The 26,212-nt window shown below is 42.8% G+C and overlaps 1 protein-coding gene across 1 annotated transcript in view; it reads right to left on the bottom strand.

The window, feature by feature from the left end:
* The window catches only part of ANKH (ANKH inorganic pyrophosphate transport regulator), a 97,634-nt gene extending 71,693 nt beyond the window's left edge, over window positions 1-25,941 (bottom strand). The window contains exon 1 of the mRNA XM_064705487.1: window positions 25,570-25,941. Within this exon, the coding sequence (XP_064561557.1) occupies window positions 25,570-25,665 (96 nt within the window). The 5' untranslated portion in view covers window positions 25,666-25,941. The remainder of the gene's footprint in view (window positions 1-25,569) is intronic.
* Between the last annotated feature and the right edge of the window lie 271 nt (window positions 25,942-26,212).

The raw sequence follows: 26,212 nt of genomic DNA, 5'->3' as shown, positions 1-26,212 counted from the left end.
ATTTATGTTTTGATGTGCACCCTATTAATACAAAGTGTGACAAGAAATCTCACAGTAAAATAAATATCATGTCTTGCACAATAGTTTTGTTTTTGCAAATTGCAATATTGCACATGAACAAACACTGCTCTTTCCTTAAAAATGCAGATGGTCAACCCCAGCAGTGGTGGTGGAGATGCTGGAAGCTGCCCAGCAGAAGCTGGCCTCTGGCTGCAGGAACAGCAGCTGCCTACCAGCCTCTCTGGCACTCCTCCTCCTCCTCACATCCAGCCTCCTCTTAGGTAAATGGAAACATTTCTTTGGCTTCAACTGACACACTGCACCAGGTCCTCTATCACTCAGTGAACTTATTTTTGAACAACTTCTGGAGTGGCTTCCACATTTGCAGAAAAAGTACTCAGGATAAGCCTAAATTCAGGTGGAAAAAGTAAGAAGTAGCGGCATGCACGGCACTCATGCCCCCGTGATGTTGTGGCGACAGGGAGCTGCCTTCCCCAGCTCCACAGCCATGGAAATGGGGGGACATACTGGCCCTCTGTGCCTCTCAAGGCCCTGCAAGAGGCAGCCAAGCACAACCCCGCCTGTGCAGAGGAGGGAAGGAAGCAGGCTGGGACAGAACACCAGAAACATGGACATTGTATTCAGTTTTCATCCAAACCAAGTCACTTGTATGGGGGTTAAAGAGCAAGACTGGAAAAACACATTGCAGAGCAATGCTGTAAAGAATTTGTACTAAATCAAGAACTAATCTTAAGCACTCCTTAAAAATAGTAACTCAAGAAAACTTATTTTGACCTGAGAAGCCTGCATAAACACATATATCTCTCAATGAAGAAATGAAAAATGCTCTCAGAAGCATCCCAATAAGCTGTTTTTATTTTAAGGCTGATAATCTTTTCCTAAACTGAGTGGACATGTAGCTGCCTATTAACATGGTTGCATGCTCCTATGACTCTTAATGACAACTTTTTAAAAAAAACTTTTTGAAGCATTTTCATTAATAGAAATGTCAGAATATTTCAGGTCCTCCAGGGAGAACATATCACTTGTTAATATGCAGCTTTAATAATTTAAATGCCAGTGTAACAATCCAGGAATGGAAACAGTATGTTCCAGGAATGCTGCAGTGAATTAGTAATTGTGATCTGCTTGTAATTGCTGATTATCCCCATGAATTCTACCCAGATGCAGCAAAGAGGATGTTTTTCTTACTGACGAAAAGAAACTTAAAAAAATTCCAATAAACAGCGACCTACTCTGTTTTCAACAAGGTTTCAACTCTTTGTATCTTTCATCTAAATAATTGCAGTGGTCAGTGTATGGAGCAAGAGACCCTACTGGGAGAGCAGGGCCAGAGCAGGGGCCATGTCCTGCAGTAAATAGCGGATCCTGTTACCAGGCACTGCCACTGTCAACACAAACACCGTCACCAGGGCGAGCACAGCTTCAGAGGCAGGCAGCTGGGCAGAAGGCAAGGTAGCAGAGCCCTGTGTCCTGGGCGGTTTTCACATGTGCCAAGAGGTATTTGAATGAGATATGGTATACACCGCAAAATAATGTATGTTCATTTGGATGTGTCGTTTCTACCAACTGTCCCACTTGGTCTCGTTTCTCTTTTGACAATATTTGTTTCGAGGAAAAATTTTGTGGTTTGGAGGGAGTAATAAACACAGCATTGGCACAGATTTGCATGAGCAGATGCTGGGCTTCTTCTGTAGCAGGCTGAGAGATCAGAAGCACAGTCATCAGGCAGTGTGAATAAGAAAGCCTGTGCAACAGGTATGATTACAAAGGAAAATGTTGAAAGAGGAGTCCAAGATAACAGATGGTTATGATAAAGCAGAAAATGAATAAACAAAAGTTGTGAAGGAGACTATCAAGGGACGGGGTATGCAGTAAAGAGCAGTGAAGTGCAACACAGACTCAAGGAAAAAAGAATGCAAGAGGAGAGTCAAGACTTTAAGCTTTGCCAGGCAGTATTCACTGTAGGTGAAATTAATTGCACTGAAAGGAAACTGATGTCAGTAGAGAGATTATTAATGAATTGAAGACATTAGTCAAATCCGGTCTTGCAAATGAGCAGTTCAGAGCACTATGAGGCCAGCAGCTTGTAAAACAGTTGATATACAGTGGTCATCAGGAAAATGGGAAAGAGGTGAAGGTACTGAAGGAAAGAGCAGAGAAGCACAGATGAGTAGGAAGTGCTGTGGAAAGGGCTGCACAAAAAAGGAAGAAAGATGATTTTAGTAAAGCTCATGCCAGATCATGCTAGAAAAAATATGCATTTTGGCTTCCCAGGCTGTGACACAAGAAAGTGCTCACCTGAAACTGGATCCCTACACTATGCTCAGTGCTTTTTGCTATTTTACCTCTGAGCCACATTCAACACTTGATTGCTACCAAGATTTTCCAAGCCTGACCATGAAATAATTTCTTGAAGCATACACAACGCTGCTTTGAAGTAGTAGAGCACTACAAGGATCTGCCCATATGCATCATACCAGGACTGACACTGACACTGACCATGATTGCTTTGCAGACTACTTGTAAGACACCACTCAAGCACACAGAAAGCCTTTTTGCTTTCTATTTTTAAATTAGTAGAAGACAAACCCAAAGTATTTCTGAGGTTTATGGTTCTTGCATGGTGTGGAAAGTCATGGATGGATTTAGTTATCCTTTTAGAAATATTTATGATACTTGGGAGTTAAAGGTAGAAGTTTCACATAATTTATTGGATTAGACTCCATTGGCAAAGGTTGTAACTTAATATTGTTAGATTTCTAAGATTTCAAGTGGTTTTTTTTCACTTAAATGGAGATGCTCAGTGGTATCAAACATGCTGGTGGCTCTGAGGTGGGAATCAAAACACTTATCTAGTGAGAAAGCCTCAAGATTCTTGGAGCTGCAACTCTCCAGTTTATGCTGAGTGATGGAGTTTTCAGAGTCCTAAGGCAATCACATAACCTTGCCTGACAGACACTAATTTATCTGCAGGTTGTCCAAACAGACAAATACAAACAGGGTCCTATGAAAATCAGGTTAAGCAAAGATGGAATAAGAACTTAGGTAAAATGAAAGAAATACTCAGACAATGTCCCTACCTCTTAAAATAATACTTCACAAGAGGGAGTACAGCACATCTTCCTTAAGTGATGTTAGCACTGCACAAATCACACCATGCTAGTAATTAGTTAACTGTTGAGAATGACCTATTTGAACATGCAGGTTTACATATTAATAAATACTAACCTAAAGTCTGACTCTGAAGTCACTGCTGATAACATCAACATGTGAAAGAGAAAAAAAATTAATAAACAGGCTTTCAAATTTGGATATGCTTGCTGCTACCCCAGAGTTCCTGTGTGCCCAGTCAACTTTTCTGTATCATTTTTTTATTAGATGATGATGATGCAGACTTATAAAGTTTTCAGGGGTTTATGCCTGCCAAAAACCTGAGTTTGTATATGGACCTCTAGTTCTTTATTTTCCCTTGGCCTGAGGCAGGTTTAGGGATGAACCTTTTTCGCTCCCTCCAGCAGCCCCAAGATGTATTTCTTCCACACAAAAATTCAGTCTGTTGACATGTAAGGAAGCAGATCCTTGTGGTCCAAGTGTCCAGTCAGAGCAATTGCTATCCCTGTCCAATCCTACATGCCTGCCTCTACCTACACACACATAACCATCCTCGTTTGTTCCAGCACTATATTTCCATTTTGTGTGCATTTGGTGGTGTGTAAATGCAGGAGCAGATATGACTGAGATCCAGTGCAGAGATTCTGCAGAAGTTTCTGTTACAGTTGCACAAGAAATGAACAGAATTAGGCAAAACAAAAAAATGCTGTTTGCCTTTCCCAGCATTGGAAATTTTTCCTTTTGATCACTGTTTGCCAAGGAATTTGAGGGCCTTTAAAGTATTCGGGGACCTTGACTGACCTAGCTTTGCCTTCTGCATCCATTCTCTTGAAAACAGCTGGCAAGATAAGTTCTTCCAGATAACCAAGGGTCATCAAGGTTTACTAACCTTCTATGGAAACCCTTGCAACATCACTGCTTGCAACTGCAGCCAAACGTGGAATGTGGAGGCAATTTAGATAGCAGAAGGAGAGCCTGGGCTTACAAACAAAATGGGAGCCTGGTGGACATTAAAGGTGCTTACACAGGGCCCATAATGTCTCGGTGCAGCTCACAGGTTGCACTGTCCCCAGCCAGCAGCAGGTGAGACACACTTTGGCAGCCCACAGCAGCTGGACCCGCTCTGGCCGTGAGGAGAGCACAGAAACTGCAATGGTGCAGCACCAGCCACAGCCGGCCTCAGGCCAGGCAAACCTGCTTTCCTTTTGGTGTGCTGAGAAAAGGAGGGATTTTAACTGCATGTATTACTTGAGGTTTTCTTTTTAATCTGAATGAGCCCCTCAACAGCATGAGCAGGTGCAGGATGACAACTTCAGAGTGCACCAGGTCTAGTGCAACAGATCTGCAGGGATCGCCAGAGCTCAGTCGTGCAGGAGCCTCCACTACCCCTGGTACCACAGAGTGCTCAAGATCAAGTCCCTGCTATTGAACTGCTGCATTCACAGCAGGAGATCTGTTTTCAAGGTGGCACATTTTCTCATTTGCTTTGTTTCTTCAGTTCAAAAACACAAACTTGAATTTTGGCAAATTTTCAGCGAAAAGTGGGACTGACTGTTGTTGCAAAAAGGAAGATGCGAGACTCGTCTCCCTGGGCACATTCCAAATATTTATATTTTGCCTTTTAAAGTCCACTTCTGTTGTCAGATACAGCCTCATTGTTCTAGCAGCAGCCAGAAATACAAGACGGCCTAGAGTTCAAAGCAGGGGGAAAATCAATGCACAGATTTCATTTTATCACAAATACACAATGGTTGGCTGAATTTGCTTCTTACCTAACAGCCTGCAGCCCAAACATAGTATTTACAGACTAATTCACATTTATTTTTAGATTGGCTAGCTATTCATTGAACAAGGAAAAAATAACTGAGCAAAGGAGCAAGTGACTTGCATCACAGAACTGCACCTATTAGATAGGGCAGGTGAAATGTTGACAGTCACTAACAGTGAAGAAAAATCTGAACACAGAGTTCTTAACTGGGACAAACATTCAGCAGTGAATTATAATTATTTGTTTACAGCATTTCTGTCCCTAATTTTTACTTCTTCAGCTGATGACCTCAAAAGTACATCAATTACTTAAGCAAAATTTAGCTTTAACACTAATGAGCTTTTTTCTAAAAGGAAGTAGCTGCAAGGGGGACTGTGGTGTCACTAAGTCCTCTCATTTGTCACTGCCCCCCAGTTCAGCAGCACAGCTCTGCCAAGCTTAGCTGCACTCTTATGCTGAGGTTGCCAGAGATAGCTTTGGGACCAGGTGAGAGCAAGGGTGTCAGCACTGCAAATAATCCCCAATGGATCCTGGCTGTGCAAGGGAAGAAACTAGGTGCTGATTGAGTAAGAAGGGCTGAGACCTGGCAAGAGGATAGGGAGGTGTTTTGGTGCAAGAAAAAGAACTTCCTTAAGATTGTAAGGCTTTCTGAAAAACATATTTTTATCACTTTTCATCTTGCATGCTATTACCCATCAGGCTATGAACAACCCCACTGCTGACAACCAAGCTGAGAACACAGCAGCATTGCTGCCATCAGCTGCACCCCAGCACAGGAAGCAGCAAATAAGTGGCCATTCAGTACATCAGGTCAGCTCGGTACTTGGAGAATTCATTGCCTACATTTCCAGAAGAAACATGATTCAGATACATGTGATCAAGAGCATCTGCATAGAAATTGGAGGTGGATGTTTGCTAGCAGGCAAAGCACACACTTTAGGAGCAATGAGCTCCACTGAAAAGGTGGGTCTTTGGGTTTCTGGAGAAAACAAAATTTTTTGACTACTACTATAACTGCAAATATGGAATTACAGTGGCAGCGTCATGCAAACTAGAAAGAACATTAGAAGAAAACAGTTCTTTCTTTTTTTTCTGATCTTTTTAAACAGAATACGTTGGGTGTTCAGAATATTAAGTAACTACAGTGTAGGTGATCCAGAATGAAACACGGTGTTAAAACACAGAATGCTGTAACCAAACTTCTTTGTTTTTCACTTGTTTGAAACACAAAAACTCTTCTTTCTTCAAGTCTAAATTCTCTGGTCAGAGACATAGTAAGGCAGCCAAGATATTTTAGTGAAAATTTCCCTTTCACTGTATAAGCACACTTAATTTTTATCTTTAAACTTTCCTCTGATATCCCTAAGTCTGCATGTACGCTACCTATGAGATACTGAAATTCTATAGTAAAAGGCAGAAGTAAAAAACTACTGAAATGTAGACAAACCAAGTAAACAATTTGTGGGTTTGTTTGTTTGTTTTAATGTAACTGTACATTTGTGTGGGATTATATCATCTTATAACCTGTGAATTTTTTTGTCTAACTTTTTTCCAAAACATAATACTACAAATGATGCTGCTTGCTCTCTACAGCTCTTGTATAGCCTCCACAATTTCGAGCTATCTGAGGCTTGCTCACTACCTGTTAATGGATTTGGCTAGACTAATGTTCTTTTTCTATACCTCCTATTAGTTTAATAAATACGATTGAGACAACACAATATTGAAACATTGGTTCTTTATGTATTTTTAAAGTAGGAAGATAAAATTTATCTGTAGCTTCAGAGCAGCCTGCTTCATGGCCTTAACTAGCCCTCCTCCTTTAACTGTGTTAAGAATGGGTATAGTCAGCCATATGTATTGTTATTCTTCTGCAGGTAACATAAAATTTGTCACCAGAGAAAATTGTGGAAAATAGAACTATTCATGGACAGTAATTCTCAATTTAGTTTCAAACAGAAACTCACCTGAATCACTGCCTTAAATTTCATTTTCATGGGATTAATGTTAGGAGGGATCAGCTTGATCTGAGCTTTATTCCCAGAAAACGTCTCACACTGCCATATAGTGAAAATCCTCTTTTTGCTTGTTCAGGTCTGAGCTTGTTCTTCCCTATGAGATACTGAAATTGGGCAAAAGTTATGTCCAATGGAGGCCTCAAAGACAGCACTCCTTGGGTATCCAGTGAAGGCAAATGCAGTGGTTTCCTTATCTCTCCTGGGAGCTCTGCATCTTGACAATACCAATGATTTCTTCACAGGACTATCCTTCAGTTACAAAAAAAGACCAGGCTATTGGACCATTAAAAGAAAAGAACATTCCTTGCCTTATTCTGTTAAGTTTCCTGAAAATCTATTACATCTGGCTGCTGCTTTCTACAATTGACATCCTGCAGCTTCATTAGAATTATCTGGTATAAGTTTGTAAATAAAAATACTTTTTTCACACACTCTCTCCTCTTCTGCCAATGATGAGTGCCAGCTGCCTTCTCCTTCATTGCTGACTTCTCTGCCTATGGCAAACAAGTGATACAGAAATATTGTTGAAGCAGTAATACAATAACAAGTATTTAAACTACTAACTTTTTCTTCTGAAACATCACTACTACTATGGAACAAGCACTCTGCAGTGATTTCAACATTATTGGAAGCAAAAGAAGCTGAATCATGTTATATGAATAAGCAGATACCCTCACTTTTACAACAGCAATAACTTCTGATGGAAGTTGTATAATCTTTGGCTTTGATGTCACAAGAGAAACTCCAAAGGGCACAGATGGTGTCATTTCCTGTAGGTGAAAAACTGGTGGATCTTCACCTCAAATCCACATTGCTCTGATGGATTAACAGGCTGTTTTTTTACTGAGTAAAGGGAGGTTTGCTTATTGGCATATCCCAGGCTCTTGAGTTTTATTCTGCTTTTTACATAATAAGTTCTTTGTCCAGAAAGCAAAGAAATGTGATGACTATAGCTTTTGTTCCAATGTCTGGGCTGAGATTTGGGCCATTAAGACTCTTTCCAATTGTAAGATTTCATTCCCTCAGGCTTTTTTATGTAATGGGTGATAAGGGAGTTGGAAAGCAAATTTATTGCCTCTTTTTCTTAAAGGTTTTCCTTTTCATCCTTGACAGTGCTTACAGGACCTTTACTGCTGAAGCTATTGGATTTCTCTTGAGTGTCTTATTCCTTGGTGTCATTAACAAGATAAGTTATCCTTTCCTAAATCTCCTCCTCCTGTTCACTTTCAAGGGTCATGTTTTGCATGGCTTCAATGTTAATGTGGACACAGTTCCCACTAGGCACAGGGAAACTCTACAGGCCATCTTGGATGAAGAGTGCATTTATTGGTCATGGATCTTCATGTATCTTTTCTGTGATACAGTATCAGACACTACAGACAGCCAAAAACTTCCAGTGAGCCAAAGAGAACTGGAGCTGCTTTTATATCATGTGATACTCCTTTTTTCTTACCCAGGTTTCTGTTTCTATATTTTCAGTTTGGAAATCCAGCATTGTGCCCAATATTCACATTCCCTGGGGGGACTATTTCTGATGACTTCACAGTTTCACAATGACATTGAGCAACAGCCGACATCTATCTGCATAGGCTGCACCCATTTCTATTTCCAGACTGTCTTTATTCCTCTTAGTTAATCATGATACAGCAAATTCCTAATTCACTACCAAGAGTAAATGACAAAGACCAATCTTTTAAAAAGACTAGGGAAGAAAGAAAATCAGTTTTCTACTTTCTTTTCTACTTTCTAAGGGCATTGTTACCTTCTGTGTTTGCAGAGATCATCATGATTATTCAAGGAGTGAAGATATTTAGGGAAATACCAAATCTGCACCCATTTTCCCATGCGTTAGTCTAGCATCGAGGACTGATCATAGAGATGAAAAGGGAGCAGCTATGCTGCAGTGAGATTTCAGCCTTCCTGAGTCTGGGATGTAAGTATAAAGTAAACAGATCTGCCACTTTATTTGTGGAAAAATGAACATTGCCCTGATTAAAAAAAAAAAACCAACAGCTTTTATAAAGGCATGGGGATTCACCTCTTTGCACATACAGAGTGACAGAGTGAGACAAACCTTTTGCCTACCCCTCTCCTTGGCTACCCCTCCTCAGCAAGGCTGAAGAAGGAGTAGGGCCAGATGATGGTCACAGGTCAGAGCAGGGAGGACACACCCCATGGCTGGGCCTTTTTGCTTTCATTTGCTGTCAGCAGAATAACGGGACTGTGCTTCATCAGTGCTCAAACACTTGCGTGTATGCAGTAAAAAGAATCCCAAAGTCCCCAAGTAAAATGAAAGTCCCTTTTCCCTCAGCCTCAACTCACCCAAACGAAAATGCAGACTCTCTCAAACACAGAATTGAGACTCTTGTGTTTCAGCATTTGCTCTTTTTATGTCATGTATTGTTCTAGTGACAGTACAAAAACATTTTAAAATCACATGTTTAACTTACTAGAACAACACGAATACAGCTTCTTAGCAGCCCAATCATGCAGAGGCCAAGAAATGTAATGCCCACACTTCTAAAATGCCACATTTTTGAAAGTACTGTGTACTTGTAGTAGATTGCAATAGATTTTTTTGTAATTTTGTTTTTCATTACTGTAATAATAGCTGCTTTGCTTTCAGAAGGACCAAAGCAACATAATTCAAATGTATGGAAATATACAGACTTAGACTTCCAAAGTGGCCAACAGAAGACAAACATGTCTCTTCCAGTGCTCTCAGGACAGTCTGGATGCTTCAGTCTTTAAAATTATTTTAATATCACAACAGCAGCTTGCTATTTGGAATGCTGGGAGAAGACATAAGCAATGAGAAAAAACGGAAGGTATTTTATGTTTTTAGATTTTCCTAAATCAGGGTCAATGGCAATGACAAGATGATCAGCTTTGATTTATCATTAGCATGCAAAACAGAAAAAATTAACAGATAAGCTGTCCCATGAACAACAATAAAAGGGCATTAGCAAACCCTTCCAAATTTTGTTTAACATGTATAATTGAATGAATTTCTTTATGAAACAGAATATACATTGTCTTCTCTCATTATGTTTTTCTCATTCTATTGAGCAGCCTCCATCCCCGAGCTCATCCTTCTTCTGTCCCATTCCCCGCCCCCTGCTCGTTCTGCTGGAGCACAGAGTGAACAGAGCTCTGATTGTTCAGCAGCAGCAGCAGAGGCAGCAATGTCAGCCGTGCAGAAGCAGCCCCCTGCCTCTGTGTCCCTGGCTGAGGGGACACCTTCCATTTTTGGGAATCATTCCTAGGAGAAAACAGGATTTGTGAAGGTCTCAAGTGAGCAATGACCTGTTTTAACGAAGGCAGAAATATTGAAAAACAAGTATTTTAGAACCACAGCATATTCAGATTAAGAAGTTTTTACTACCTTCCCTTCACAAAGGGAATGGAAACTACTTGCAGGGTGTAGTCAATCCTTTGTGGTGCTCCAGGCACACCTGCAACAGCATGACTTTCATTAATGCAATCTTAAAAACAAGTTGGTCAGCTTTCCTGACCCCGCTCTTTCCAGAGCCTCATTCTTCTGCTAGCTGGGAGCCTTCCTCATTTCCAATTTAAAAGCACTCATTGTCTGATCACAGTCATATGTTGCTACTCAATTTCCTCTTGTTTGCAGGTAGGCTACCATCTTCCCATCAGAAAACATGATCCCATCTCCCTCACAAACACCGTAATCATGCTCTACCTTTCTTTGCTGGGCTACAGAAACCAAAACCTTTCAGTTTCACCTTCACAGATAAGATGATGGAAAAAAAAAAAAAGGGAAATTAATAGCTGGGGTTTATTTTGCCTAATCTTTTGAACAAATTTGAACTAACCTGCCTTAAGTATGTATGGCCATAAAGTATCCCAGGTGAAATCTGACTTAGAGCATGCATTACCTCTACTCGGGGACAGGTCATCAGATAAATCCTCCAAGACCTTCTATCTTGTGATCTTTATGTTACCCTCATAACTCCTCTTCCCCCCTGCCCCCCAGAAAACAGGAGCCCTTTGTGGTTATACTTCAGGCAGCATGCAATGCCTAGGTAGGAAAACATCAATCAGTAGTCATTAGGAGACAACTCTGCTTCATCAACACTAGAGGTTTGCAATTTGAACTTTTATGAGTGCTAGACAAGCCAAAACCTATATGCTGCTGAAGCTGCAATTCCACTAACTTTTTTATTCAGAATACTTTCTCCTAGTTGCATGTTTTGAGTCCTTCCACCATACAGTTTTCCTCCATGCTTCTGCTTTATATTTTTCTTCCTTATCAACCTCTGTAAAAACACTATCAGCAATATCTGTAAGGTAGAGACATTTTCAGAAAGAGTCTTAAGATCAATGTTGGCTCAGCACAAGTTTAATTTGGAACATGTGATGGGTCTGACTCACACTGTGCTATTCATGCCATCCATCCCTAATTTGGAACAAGCCTAGTAGTTTAGTTATGACCTGAAAATGTCTGAAGACAAATTATATATAGCATTTAAAAAATATTTATAATGTTAAAAATGGTCATGAACATCAAAGTCCCTCAAGGGATGCACAGGTTCACAATGGGGACGTTTCTGAAGCCTACAGAGACCACCTTCACAACACCTAGACATCTCTGCACCTTATATCCATACTCATGTACAACCGACTGAGCTTGGCATGCTTCTCCCAGGTTTCCTCAAAGGATTCTCTTTGAAAGAAAACACCAAAGAAAAGAAGTGCTCTCTGATCCAAAAGGGGCTTTGTTGAGATTAGATTGTCTCAGCACTCCAACAGCTTTATATCTGGCCATGCAGGTAAGAAAACATTCCTGCTTTCAGGAGCAATGAGACCTAACCACAGCCATGAGACCTAACAGCAGGATGAACAGGCATGTGGGGAATGCAGGCAATGTTATTCTTGTCTGTGATCCAGAAATTGGCTTTAAGACTTAGTGAGAATAATCACTCTGACCTTGGTTTCTAGGTTCTTTGAAAAAAGCCACCAATGAGGACACCAGGCATTTACCATGTGTCATCAGACATCAGCATGCAGGGACAAAAATTTCACTGCTTCTCCTACACGGCATCATGCTGAGCAGGAATTCAAAGCAGGCCACCTGGGTGAGGAGGAGAGGGAGGCACGGGTCAAGTGGTGAAGGAGTCACAGCCATGTGACTGCTGTGTGACAGCACTGTGCCATGCCAGTCCTGGAGAAAAAGTATCTGAACCAGACCGACCTGGACGTGGCTCTGGCACGGCGGGGTGTGAAAGGAGGAACACTCACAGCTGGGGAATGTGCTGCCTGGCACCATGACTGCATGTCTGAAGGAACGAGCGGCAAGCACGGACCCTCTGCTAGATAAAAGTCTTGCAGCTTCACAAAGCTCACATTCTTCATTTGAAGTCTGGCTGCCTCACATGACATAAATACCTGCACATCAGCTGAAGTGAGGCCTACATTTAAAGGCCACAAACACAAAGAAGATTTCTAATTAAGCATTTCTTTTGCTGAACCAGGCCCCTTGCAAGGAAGGAATCTGTTGGGGGCAGGCAGTGGGCACCTTGCTGCTGTACTTACTGTGGGATGCTTGGCTGCAAACAGCAATGGGATGTGTCTTGGAGCCAGCCTGTGGACAGCCACAGAAAAGGAAAAGCAGAGGAGACAGAAGAGGAACAGGTATTTGAAGCTTACGGACTACTGTGGATTTAAAAAAAAAGGCAGTAAATAGGAGGCAGGACGACAAGGTGAAGGGACAGGAGCTGTCCAGGGCTGCCAAATAGAGCAGTGCACAGGAGGCCCCAGCCAAAGGCTGAAAGCAAAAACTCCCGTCTTATATATATATGTACAATCAAAGAGACAAAAACAGACAGTAAAAGATGAGATTGATGCTGCTTGATCCTTCAGGGTTCAGCTTGGCAGGCTGCAGATGCCAGACTGTTGGTTATGGTGCTGCATCACTGCACTGCCACACAGGGATTCAGTGGAAGACAAAAAAAGAATTGAATTGAGGGCAGCTCCCTATTTTTATATCCTGTTTCTCTCTTTCTCAATGGTTGTTTTCTTTCTTTCACAAAGGAATTGCAAAACAAAGGGATGTACACAGAAGATTTGAGGTTATAGAATCTTATCTGGCCGAAACAGAAAGAAGGAAAGCATAGAGGTATTTGATTCTAAATGTCAAGAGACTATAGAGGCACTATTTTTCAAGGAAAGCAAACAAGAGACACTCATGCTTGCAGTTGCCTTTGAAACCAACTCCCAAAAGCTGCAATACTACCTCTTGCAAATAAGCTACTAATCCTTTCTTGTAATTGTTCCAGCCTCGCTGTGCATACCTCACCCTATGCTGTGTCAACAGAAAAGCAGAACAGTGCTTAGGGTTACCTAATGCTATAGGTGTGTTAAGAGTGAAAAAACCCAAAACAACAAACTCAAGTATTTTTTGTTCTTCTGGCTGCAGACAGAATCACTTCCCTGTCCAGCCAATTTGCTTATTTCTTGTCATAGCACTCCACACTCAGAGTTCTCAAGAGACTGTATTAATATCTATGCACTCATATCTAATGGTTTCATGTGCTGCTAGTATTCTCTGTTCTTGAAAAAAGGTCATATTTTAGCGAGTCATATTTTTTCCTCTATTTATTTCTACAGTTAAGTGCAGGTTATCCTTTATCAGCAGCTGGACATGTATTGATTTAACATTCTTCTCAATGCTGGTCTCAACACAGAACCTGACGGCCTTCTCATTAAGCTAAACTTGCACTGGCATGCCTCCTTTGTCTACTTTACACTTTCAGCAGAATGACAGAGGAAAAAGTTTCTAGTTTCTTATTCAGCAAGATATTAGTGATGAAATTATGGCCCTGCAGTCGCTCTGACTGGAGCATTTCAGCCCTTCTAGTGCAGTGAAAAGCTTTCATGACCCAGGACTTCTGGGATGTGGTGGTATTTCTAAAGTCAAGGATGCGAGGCCTTTTCCTTTCAGACAGCTTGATCTAAACCCCTCTTTCTTACCACTCATTTCCCCTTTCAAATCTCTGGATGCACAAAGAATACAGCAGACCCCACATCTGCAGATTACTGCAAGCATGACCAAACCCTTGGAGCTCAAAATCACAAATATGTAACTTCACATGAGGTTTCCTTGGCAAAGTCCCGAGGCAATGATTGTGCCTTCGTTAGCTATTTTCTCCTCAGTGATGCAACCACCCACAACGTGGTAGGAGCTTGCAGCTGACAAGAACTGCATGCTGTGATTTGGAAAAGCTAGCCCACAACGACACTGGCCTTTTCTGGACAGCAACTCAAAGCTCACCGACAGGTCAAGCCTGGAATAAGAAAATGTCAAGCAAGATCCCTGCTGTGATTTATTGTGAATTTACTTAAAGAGAGAAACACTGGCCTCTGCACAGTATTAACAGAAAAAGCCCACACTACTTATATATTAGATCCAGAAGGCACTGCTGATGAAAGCTCTTCCCAAGAGTGTTACAATGCTGGAGCATGTCCTAACCAGCAGACCGTTGACTGCATGTCAGAAAGCTCATATAAGAACAAGACTCTGAATGCTGAGAGGTCGTCATGCTTTCATGCCTTGAAATAAAACAGTCTGAAGCAAAATGACTGCCCACTAGTATATAAAAACAGTGGTGCAGTGATCAGGACGGCTCTCAAGATCACATTTTGAAAAGATAAAATCCATGTACAAAACCATGGATTCAAAAACAAAACAGCAGTTGCACATGCAACACGTAACCAGAGATGTCTCAAGCTATAAGCAACAAATCAGTGCATGAGCAGTTACAGCCCATCTCCTTATTTCCTTGACCATTTATTTAGTCTTGCATATAAGTCAGTAGTAATCAAGACAGTCCTTTAGCACCCCTCTGTGTATAATTCTCCTATAAAGGCAGTCTCCTGCTCACAACACACCACATACATATGCATGTGTGTCTTAAAGAAGCATGTGAAAAATGTGTTTGCCTGTGTCAAAAAAAAGCTTTCAGTGGATGACTACCTTTGCTGTTTTGATGTACTGAAAAATGTTGTGTGGTTAGGCTTTTCCTCCTCTTTTAAAGTGAATGCTTAAGATTCCAAAATCGTTACGACCCAACATAACTACAGGGGAAGCTGACAGTGCTGTCACACTAAATTTGGAGGCCCACATTACCAGTTGTTATGTGCTACTAAGTGCAGAGAAAAATGACCAGAGATGTCAAGTACATCACCTGGCATTCACTTCTGTTGGGGAGAGTTGGTGGCTGGTTTGAACTCATCTTCTTCGCTGGCCTCTTGGGCTGAGTGGGCTGCAGATAATTCTTATGTTCAAAGTCATCTCCAAAATGCCACAGTGGAGGAAGAAGAGGCATGGACTGACAGAATAGATTACCCAAGCCAGTTGCAGGGTAATGGATGGGCTCCCTGGTAGCAGCCAGGAAGAGGTGCTGCACTGCAGCTCCAGTCTGGCAACAAAGCCACAGAGATGTCTGTGTGACTGATACACTGCAGCACCCATGGGACAGCCAAGCAAAGGACCCAAAGAACTGAACTGCAAAGGCAGTAAGAAAGGGTAAGAGAGGAAGGTCAAGAAGGGGTACAGGGCTGTGGGCATACACCATATGGGACCACAGGACTGAAACTTCCCCTGTGCTTGCCAAGACCTGTCCCACAATAGCTTATGCCTTTAGAAAGCTCAGCAAGCCTCCAGCTAAAAAGCGGAGTTAAGATCTCCCTTAGTTCCACACTGAGGACATTTCTACACGCTACTTCTCTCATACTGGAAAGGCTCCTGCATTTTGGTAAGATCATTTTGTTTGGATTTTTTTCCCCTCCACTTGGGTAGCAAAGGGCATGCTGCCTTCAGTGAATGCTTCTAAAAGGAACAAGACAAGGGTTCACAGTCAATACTTCTACTAGCTAGGTAGCTCTATTTCTCCCCCCAGCAAGTGCTCTCTGTATGCTGAATCTGGGAGGCAGCATGTGAAAAACAGGGTGCTGTGAGAAAACTGTATCATGACCACCGATTATTAATAAAAGAAATTTCTCACCGCTGAGTTGCAGGGTTTTTACAGGTTTTTCTGCACCTTAGTAAGAGCCCATAATTACAGTGCCCTTCTAGAGTGTACTGAATGCCTTTGAGGAGGATGTGGTTCTCAAGCTCTGAAAATGTGGTCTTTGGGTTTTCGGGTTTGATCGATCATGTGATCGCTTTGCAGTGATCTCAACACTCTTTTTTTTTTGGTAACCCACTGAATTTGAGCCTATGTAAAACACAACCACCACCACCACCAAATCCTGTCTGAAGGTCAGCACTCTTTGTGGCACAGTTTAGAAGGAAGTAAAGTGTTTAGAAGGAAGTAAAGTGTGAGAAGGAAAATCTTCTGCTTTTCAGTTGGAAAATAATCTGGAAATCTTTTCAGCTTAAACTGTGTTTACCACCCCAGTCTTTCTCACCATTCTTGTCCACATTCTTCTCCACAGCAGTGACCTAGCTAACCTCGTTTCCCCTTTCCTCTCCTTCATGACCACACCACAGTTCATACAACTGCAGATGGTTATCAAACCCCCTTTTCCGTCCAAGCTATAAATTCTTCACTTCTATAATCTTTCCTCTTGTGTAACTGACATTTTTTTCCCCTCTCAACAGAACCAGAAATGTGAAGTGTCTTCCCACTCCAAGATGCTGCTAAACAATTAATTTTCTTTTCAAATGGCCTAAAGGTTTTTTAATTGGTAGGATGTTGACAAAGGAAATGGCAATGATGGGATTGCTCAAGTATCTGTCTTCCATCTGCAGGACAGCAGATTTGAGATCAAAGGCTGCCAAATTCTAGGAGCACACTGACATGTTGTGGCAAGGAAAGCCTTTGTCTTGAGGAGTGAAGATGCCTGAGGTGGATCAGAGGCTACCTCACCTTAACTATCCATAGCTACAGGAACAGCAGTGACTGTATACAAACACAGAGGTTACAAAAATAAGATATTGGTCACTCGTATGCAGCAGAAGGAAGGAGGAGTGAGTAGGGAGTGAACAGGAAAAAGAGCCCAATAAAATCTAGACATAAACCCTGCATTTTGAGGAAAGTAGATGTCAAATATCATCTTTAAAAAAACAAGGAAGAACATTGGGTGATGCGGTTGCATCCCTTATAACTACACAAGCTGCACATCTGACTTGATGAAGGAAAAAAATCAGTCCTGGCTGACAGGCACCACTGCATTCTTCAGCCAGCACAGGCCATAATCATGCCAGCACATTAAAGTTCAGGTGCACCCAGCATCTGACTTCATTCACTAATTTAAGTGTAAAACACAGGTAAGAAGGCCAGAAGACAGACCATCACCCAGCCAAAAGCCTTTCAAATGTATCTCTCAGCAAACAGACTGGCACATGCTTTGGTTCAGTGAGCTTCAGCCTACAGAACCCGGTACCTTAGGGAATGTTTACAAAGAGTTGGAAAAAGGTAATGAAGAAATATAAAACCATATATGCACTCCATCTCCTAAGCTTGTGAATTTTCTCTGCACTCCACTGAAAATTTTCTGGGCTGTAAAAATTGAAAAGGGTTGAAAAAAACTGCCTTAACAATGCAGAAATACTATGTGAAGCAAAACATCTGATAATAAGTAGTGTCTTGCAGTTTATTCACTTCCCACACTAAAAGCTGAACTCTTGCTGAACAACTCCATCAGTAAAGCAAACTGGACGTGTTGGGCAATAGTCACCACCCTTTCTCCACAAGTAACACTCCAGCCAAAACAGGAACAGTGAATTTTTTGCATCATCTTTGGGAAAATAATTTAAATGGCACTTGAGATTTCACACCCTTGTGGCACTTATTTTTCAACGAACGCCTCCCTTCTCTCCAGTATTTTTCCTTTGTCCTTTTTTTAGAATGCTCTTGCAAAGGCTGTGGAAATCAACTGTGCTATTGCGAGTAACAATGCTCTACTTCAGCCCTCTTTGGAACAAAATGCATATTTACACCTGGAATTATTCTTAGTTAATGTTTCACGCAGGTTCTTTTATTCTGTATTACACTGGGAGGGAACTCATCAAGAAAAAGTGCACACGTAGAAAAACTCTACAGCAAGGTAGTGACATCCTGTGGAAAATCTGAAAGAGAGGTGATGCCATAAAGGAGGCAGAAGATGGGAAAACTGCAGAGCTTTGATGTTTGGAACATCGAAGTGCACAGGCCATTTACATCTCTTATGGTGGTTCTTTTTAAATTCTCTATCTAATGGTAATCTGAAAAGACAGTGGTGGTGTCTAAAGTCATAGCTACAGCAACATCATATCAGTAGAAAATCAAGCAGGCAGAAAGAAGTGCAATCTGATGATCTAATTGCATATTAACATTCCTTCTTCCCTCACCCAAAAACCCAAGTACCAAGAGCATGAGGTAGCAATGGCTGATTAAATTAGCTTGCTAAAATATAAGATAGTTACAAATTACCCATATTTTTTAAAGAAACACATGTTCTGATATGTCATTTAAACTGAAATTGAGCTCAGCAGTAATATCAGTTATTTAAAAACATCACAGATTTCTCAAAGTAGCTGCAAAGCAAAATCTGTTTGAAATTGCTCAGTTTTATGCATGGAGTTTTCTGCATGAGCTGGCAGATATATTTAAATTTTCTATTTATGCAACAACTTACATCCATGTTTTACAAATATGAAGGAATATACTTTGTAAGTGCCTTGTGAAACACATCACAATTTTAGAACTGATGAAACTGACACAAGGAGAAATGTCTTGTCTAAGATCAAGATAGGAACAGATAGAATCTGCACTTTTAGAGCTATAGCTTTGAGTGTATGCCTTCTTTGAATATAAAAAGACACTTTAGTCATAAGATTGGCCAAGTCATATAAGCCTTTGTATACAACCAACTTCTTCAGGCAGCAGCAAAATGAGCAATGATTAAAAAGAAATCAGTTCAGACCAAAGCAAATGTGAAGAGAAATCAGCTTTCTTGGCTTTGAAAAAAGGCAGTAAAAAGAAATATACAAGAAAGGCCCCAAAATGAAGCAAATAGTCAGTCCACTTCACATCCAAAAATTTTACTTCAGGGATTTCTCAACACGATGTAGAATACAGTGCTTCAAACCCCTTTCAAGTTTTCAGTTTTGAACCCATGTTTTAAAATTAGCCTTGGGTTATTTTCAATTCCTGATGCTAGATTTCTAGCATAGTCTTCTAGATTTTCACTGGCATAGGGAAGAGAAGCCAATTTCCCTATCTCTGAAATAAGCATGAGAAGTATTTGGTTACCCCGTGCACCTTTTTCAGTGGCTATCTAATGATAGTACGACTGGAGTATCTGCAATGAGGGCCTTCCAGCCTAGAGACTGGGAACTGGGACTGCTTGGCAAAGTTGCAAATGTTCCTTGTCTCCCACTGCATAAGCTAGACTTCTTGGTAGAGAGAATAATTTCCACCCCCAGACCTCAAAGTTTTATTTTCCAGCAACTTGGTGGGCAAATATCATCTGAACTTACAGTTTTGAGATTAATTAAATTACTTCATTAAAAAGTGGCTGGTTGGTGCTGCATGGAGTTGTTGTCCTCCACTTTCCCCCTCACCTCCCCTTCCAACCTGTCCTGGAAATAAGCTCTCTCTACGGCTCTATAGATAGAAAATGCCTTCAGACATGCTTAGTGGTTATCATCAAGTACAAAATCTGCCTGCTCTTAACAGTGAAGCATAAGAAAGTCTCTAAAGTCCTTAGAGCTCACACAGCCATGGGAGGCGGGAGGCAGGGAACTGGATGGTGTTGTGAAGGAAGGAGAGAGCAGAATAAAAAAGGGGAAGGTACTGGCACATTAAGCAAAATAGGTCCTACTCAAGATTATGTATTTTACAGTATGGCAACATGGGGCACTGCAGGGAATGGACACCTCATTAGTGGTGCAGGTTCAGTCTCATAATTTCTAGTACCATGTGAAATCTCCAGTGGTGATAGCCCCAGTGCTCTTCATAACCTGTTTATTTTGTACCTTGCGTGCTATAAAATGCAAATAGATATTGGTTTAGCTGCCAGGAGTAAGTCTTTGTCACCTTTAAGAACATTAGCGCTCTGTGGAGATTTGGCTTTTATCTGCAAATGTTTTATGAGATCTCTGACTTCTTCCCAGATCTCAGCATGCACTGCTTGCTGTGAAATACCAGCAAACGCTCTGCGTGAGCGGTGAGTGCAGTGCCCGGTGTGCAACGCCCGCTGCACTAACACTGACATAGCAGCCTAATTAATCCCTTGGGCAGTCTCAAGAGCCGGCCACGTGGTCTAGAGCCCATCTAGCACGGGTGTGAAAATCCCCAGAGCCTGGCAGATGACCATTTAGGAGCCAGGGCTGGAAGGCTCAGGCTGGCATGCATAGGGAAGTAAAGCTGCACTGCTTACAAAAAAGTCTCTGGAGAGGTATAGATCTTAAAGTTACTACTTCAGGTGTGTGTGGTTTGGTTTTTAATCCTTCATAGACAGTCTCACTTGGATCTACTCACTCTAAACACGGAAGTTAGATATACTTCAGTGGTCATTCCCTGACCATTTAGCATGTGAATTCTGCAAGAGAAATTACTTCAAAATAATGCCATGGAAAATAATAACAACAAAAAAACTCTGTTGATAGTATACTCTGTATATGTTTCCTTCTTCAACATAATTTAATCTAAATGTAATTTAAAAAGCTGTGTAGTTCACATTAATTTAAAATAAATAGGACATTTCTGTCAGCCTACCCTATTAGTAATGTGGTTGTGGTAATAACATACAGCCACGTTGTACACCAATTACAGGACGCTGTTAGCTTTCTTGTTTATATTGGTACTAAAGTCCTACACAATTGAAACAAGTCCCTGACCTCTTACAACATCAATAACAGGGGTACTTTGCACTCATACAGCACCTTTCATCTCAGAGTGCTTCTGACACATGAATTTTCATTACATCTACATGCAGGTAGGTGTCTAGGCACACTTCAAAGGCAGGGAAACTGTGCCATGGAAAGGTTACACAACTTGGCACAAAGCCCTGGTGAACAGCTGGGAATGTGAACTCTCCCATTACTTGTTTTGAACGTCCAGACAATAATGCTTACCCCAAAACCAAGCTTCATAAGGCATTAATCAAAATGTTTAACCCCCTACCAAGTTTGCAAATGGCATGGGCAGACAATAAGCTCACTAATTCTTTTTGATACATTATTCATGACTTGTTCTCCTTTCCTGGCAACTTTCTTTTTATGTAAAAAAAAAAAAACAACCAAAAAACAACATCAAAAACAGTCCAAAAGAATCCAAATATAAGAAAAACCAGCAATTACTATAAAATAATTTGGAATCCCAAACACTTAGCATTTCCTTTATGGCTCATCTGTTGTATCTCAAACACTACAGCATGGGCAATGCATGGCAAGTTCTCTGCAGGGACCAGAGCACCTGAGTGCCCTCTGGAGAAAGAGGCAGCAGGGCTGTGCTTGCTCAGTTTTAGTTTCCAAAGGCCACTGAACACCACGGAGGCATACATAAATTATGTTGGCACGCTAAACTGCCCGGCCAACAGCTACTGACAGTGACACAAACTAATGATCCATGGGCTGGCTACATCATCGCTACGAAGTTAAAAAAACCCAAACAAAAAAACCATACTAGTGTTCCTTCCCATTGATAATTACGGAACTACTGCAGGCAGACCTTGAGATCAAACCTGTGCTCTCTGCCTGGCCTTTGCCACCCCATGAGCATCAGGGAGAGCTCCCAGCCACGCCTGCAAACTGTATTTAGCGCTGCCTAGGGCTGAGTCCGTGCTTCTGACAAAGTTAGTGAATTCATGCCCACCTCAGCTTGCTCCCTTTGTAAAAATGCTGATGCAAATGCACATTTATGTTACAAGTCAGGCCACCAGAATGTATGTCAGCAGCTCTGGAACTGTGTTAAAAGGAAAACTGATGTGGGTGGTGATGGATTTTTGAGCCCACGGAGTAGCAACGCTGTTATTTGCTGGTTGAGTTGTTTGAGGTTGTGTTGCTCTCTATCACACAGGAGGCATTTATTTATTTATTTCTGAGCAAGTGCATCCAACAGTTTTCAAGGGAGCCAGAACTTTTAATGCAAACTTCGTTTTCCAATGCCTGAGCTCTAAATACAACAGTAATTATTGTGAATCTCAGGGTAAGATGTTGAGAGTTGAAAGCTCCTCTCAATGGCAGAATAAAAGCCACTATCTCTCTTCTGACTCTTGGGATGGAAATTCTGTGTTGGGTATATTTGTGTGTGTGTATATATATATATATATATATATTTGTACATTGTGAGTGCAATATATATATATATATATTTGTACATTTGTGAGGGCAGCTGGAGAAAAAATATATAGAGGTGTTCACATGAACACACACATTACTGACACACAGAGACACAGATTTGAGTGGAGAAGGAACATTTAGCCAAAATATTTGGGACTATTTTCCTGAATGCTGTACTTTTAAGAAGAAAGGTATGTAGTACTTACTTTCATAAAAGCCATGTAGCACTGTCAATAAAATGGAAATGAGTTGCAGAAGGAAATCAAGAAAGTAAGTTAGAAATGGTTTATCTCTCTAATATTCTGGTAATTTACCTGGGCCTGCATCAGGACTACTTTTTTAAGTAAAGGAAAAAATATCAGGTATTTGTCTGGGAGAATTTATGAGGTGAAGAAATGAGGTCAGCTCACTAGATGGGAGTAACTCTGTAATATAGTCTTGTCCTAAGGCATTGTTGGATTAGAGTCCAGGGTCAACAGGAGGCTCTTCACTGGCTGTAGAGGTTCTGAAAGTGACTTCAGGAGCTGAGCTTATTAGTTCTTAAGCCCTGTGCCAGCATTTTTTACTTCCTGTAAACCAAACAGTCTTGCCATGCCAAGCATCTTATTTGGGGCAATGGTGACAGCCTTAACCTATGTTCTGCAAACAATCTTTAGCCTTACTGTAAATTTCCCTTAACCTAGCAAGAAACCTAGATGCAATTGCATAGCAGGGATCTGGTAAATTTCTAGTGATGTTTGCTATTGACTTCAACTACTCAACACCCAGAAAGGCCTCTCAAGGTAATAATAAAAAAAAAAGTTATCTTTGTTTCTCACTTTTCAGTCTGAGGTGTCTAATAGTATAAGGTTTTGCTAAGAAGGCTCTGCTTTGAATGCTCTACTTCCAAACATTCTCCTTGCTTGAGGGAATGAGGTATGAATACCATACATCAAAAGGGTTTATGACCTACAGCATTTCTTACACATCTCTTCTTCTCTGGTCAGGCAAGGTCCATTCTCTCTCTAATTTTTTTACAGTCATCTCTTATTTCTGACCTGCAGTTCTCCTGTCTCTTTTACAATACTGCCCAGAGCAAGTAATATTCCTTCATACAAATTTTCCTTCCCTTATCATTCTTAGAAATCTGTGTTATCTGCAGTATACATTCAAAGGAGGGGGTACTGCAGCCTTTGCAGAGCTATCTGTTGGCACACCCATTCTTCTATGTTGCTTCCATTCATCCCTCACATTAAAATTTTTGCATGTTTTGAAAATGTAAAGCAGAAATGTGACTGGCTCAGCAATGTACTTTCAGTCTCTCAAGTCCAACAGTAACGTCGTGCAAGTGCAAAAAGTAACTTCATGTATTACATAGAGGAAAATAAAATCACTGTCCTTTTGTCTGCATGAGGAACCCTTCAGACATGGAGTAGCTTTGTGCCTGCTTCAGTTTCCTGATTTCCATGTAGGCAAGGCTGGTAAAAACCTATCTTTCCAGTTTCTGGTCCTGAAATAAGCAAGAGTTCTAGAAGGCTGGATTTCTCCCTATTCAATTAAATATCTCCCCAGGCAGCCATCTGAGACGAGGGATAAACCCAACTCTCCTGAAAACTCAATCCTATGACTTGGCTATAAAACAAAACATTTTCTAAGATATTTTTGTCCATAACACTGTCAAAGTTGTTAAAGTGTTTACATGTATCATTCACAGATTCACATCCCTCCTGTGTCACTGGTACCCAGCCAGACAGAAGGACCCTCGCTTATAAAATCACTTGCAAATTTTGAAATCCTGGTTCAGAGCACACTGAAGCCATGGGGATGTTTTTTTATAGGCTGACATTTACCTTGAATTGAGCTGACCTTGTACGAAGCAAACTGTATGAATGCACCTGTCATACTCAGTTTCCTCAGTGCACGGCTTTCAATTTAACTTCTACTATATGTTATTAACATGGCATAGTTATTAGCATTTAAATCTCCTTTTCCTTTGTCATTTCTATATTTAGATTTGCCTTCCCTCTCCCCCCCCCCCCAGTATGCTTAAAGAAGACCGACTTAGTAGGAAAGCACATAGTTGTTAGACAAGGATGGAATTGTATTTTTCAGTATTACGGTTTATTTAAAGGACTAGGACTCAAAATGCGATTCACACAGCCATGACAAACATATGATTAATGTTAGCTATTTTTTCCCACTGTAGTATTTTTCCTTTCACTTTCTTCTTTACAAATGCTTGAAAGTACCAACTAATTTTTTGATATCTTTGCTCAAGAAGCACAGGAGCAAGTGTCTGCTCTTCTTAGCCAAACTGAGTGACTTAGGACAAGGATAAAGCTATTTGGAGTGCAATACTTAGTGTGGCTGCCTAGCTTAACACTTGCAAGTAAGTAGTAGTGTATGCCATCCTACTAAAAATGTAATGACAGGTCCCATACAGTGCAGCCTAACATAAGACAAGGCCTGGATTGTCATAAATACCAAAACGTGAGAGCAGAGATTCTCCCCACACCCCAGTGCAGGGGCAAACGAGCATTAGCTTGGGCAGGGGAGTGGGTACATTTGTTCTCGGTGCAAACGCAGCAAGAGGGGATTGGGAGGACGAAATGGGGTGGCGGCATGTCAGTGAGACGGGCTGACAGCGGGCTCCGATACACCGGGCTATCTACTCGGAGCCCGTGCCAGTGGACAGCCTTAGGTCACCAGCACCGCTGGAGAACTGCAGCAGGGCCGAGGCGCCCAGAGCAGCGGCGGGGGCAGGGGCGCAGCCGGAGGTTCCCCTGCCCGCAGGGTGCGGAGCGGCTCCCGGGGGCTGCCGCGCTCCTCCCGCCCTGCCGCGGCGGGGGCTCGGGGCGGCGGGGCCGAACCGCTGCGGCAGCGGCAGCGCCGCGGGGCGGGGGGGCCGCGGCTCCGCTCCGGCAGCGGGCGGCGGCAGCCGGGCCGCCCGCCCCGCTCTGCTCCGCTCCGCTCCAGCCGCGCTGCACTGCGCTAGGGGCTGCTGCACCTGAGCGCCCGTGTCAGCGCGGGGATAAAGCACTGCCAGCCCCGGCCAGCGCATTATGTAATTTCAGATTATATAATCCTGAAATGAGAGGGGGAAAATTTCCTCAAAACAACCCAAACCCTGCCATCATTCCCCGGGCATCTCCTGGGGGTGGGGGCAGCCCGTGGGCTCGGGCGGCCGCCGGGGCAGGCACGCCGGCACAAGGGCCGCAGTCCCCGCCCGGAGCGATGAGCCAGGGCAGGACGGCTCGGCTCGGCACCGCTCGGCTCGGCTCTCCGTCCCTTGCCTTCCCGGCGGAGGCACCGACAGCGCCAGCCCGGCGCTGCGGGAGGGCGGGAGAGGGTCGCTCCCCGGAGAGGCGCTGCCTTACCTGCTCCCCGAAGTCGATGGCGATGTTGGTGATGCCGAGAGGGACCAGGAAGCGGATCAGGGGCCAGTAGTTAGTGAGCGCTGGAAATTTCACCATAGTCCCAGCTGCGCGGTGACCCGCGGCGCATCTGCCGCGGCAGGAGCCGGCGCGGGAGGACGGCGGGGGGAAGGATGAAAGGGCACCGGGGAGGGTGCGTGCGTGTCCCTGTGCGTGTGTGCGGGCGGGGAGGGGGTGGGGGGGAGATAAGGGAGAGGGAGAGGAGCAGCAGAGCCCCCTAAAAATAAAGAGCCGGGGAGCGGGCGGGGGGCCGGTCCGGTCCCTCCCTGCCCGGCGCGGCGCTGGCTGGGCGGCGGGGCGCGCTGTGCTGCCGCCTTAGCAGGAGACCCGAGAGATCAAGTCCATCCCCGCCGCCCTCCTCCCACACAACAATGATCCGCCGCCGCCGCCGCCGCTGCCGGAAAAAAAAAGAGGAGGGACACCGCCGCCAGCCACTCGTGCAGGCAGCGCTGCCATCCTCGGGGCGCGGGGGCCAGGGGAAGGGCCGGGCCCCCCCCCCCGCCTGACGCTCGCCGGCGGCGGGGCGACGGCCGCGGCGCCGCGCAGGAAAACACCGCCCTCCTTCTCCTCCTCCTCCTCCTCCTCC

The sequence above is a fragment of the Zonotrichia leucophrys genome, chromosome 2, assembly GCF_028769735.1.
Source record: "Zonotrichia leucophrys gambelii isolate GWCS_2022_RI chromosome 2, RI_Zleu_2.0, whole genome shotgun sequence".
Lineage (NCBI taxonomy): Eukaryota > Metazoa > Chordata > Aves > Passeriformes > Passerellidae > Zonotrichia > Zonotrichia leucophrys.
Note: the sequence above shows the minus strand (reverse complement) of the source record. Positions and strands in the feature narration are given on the sequence as shown.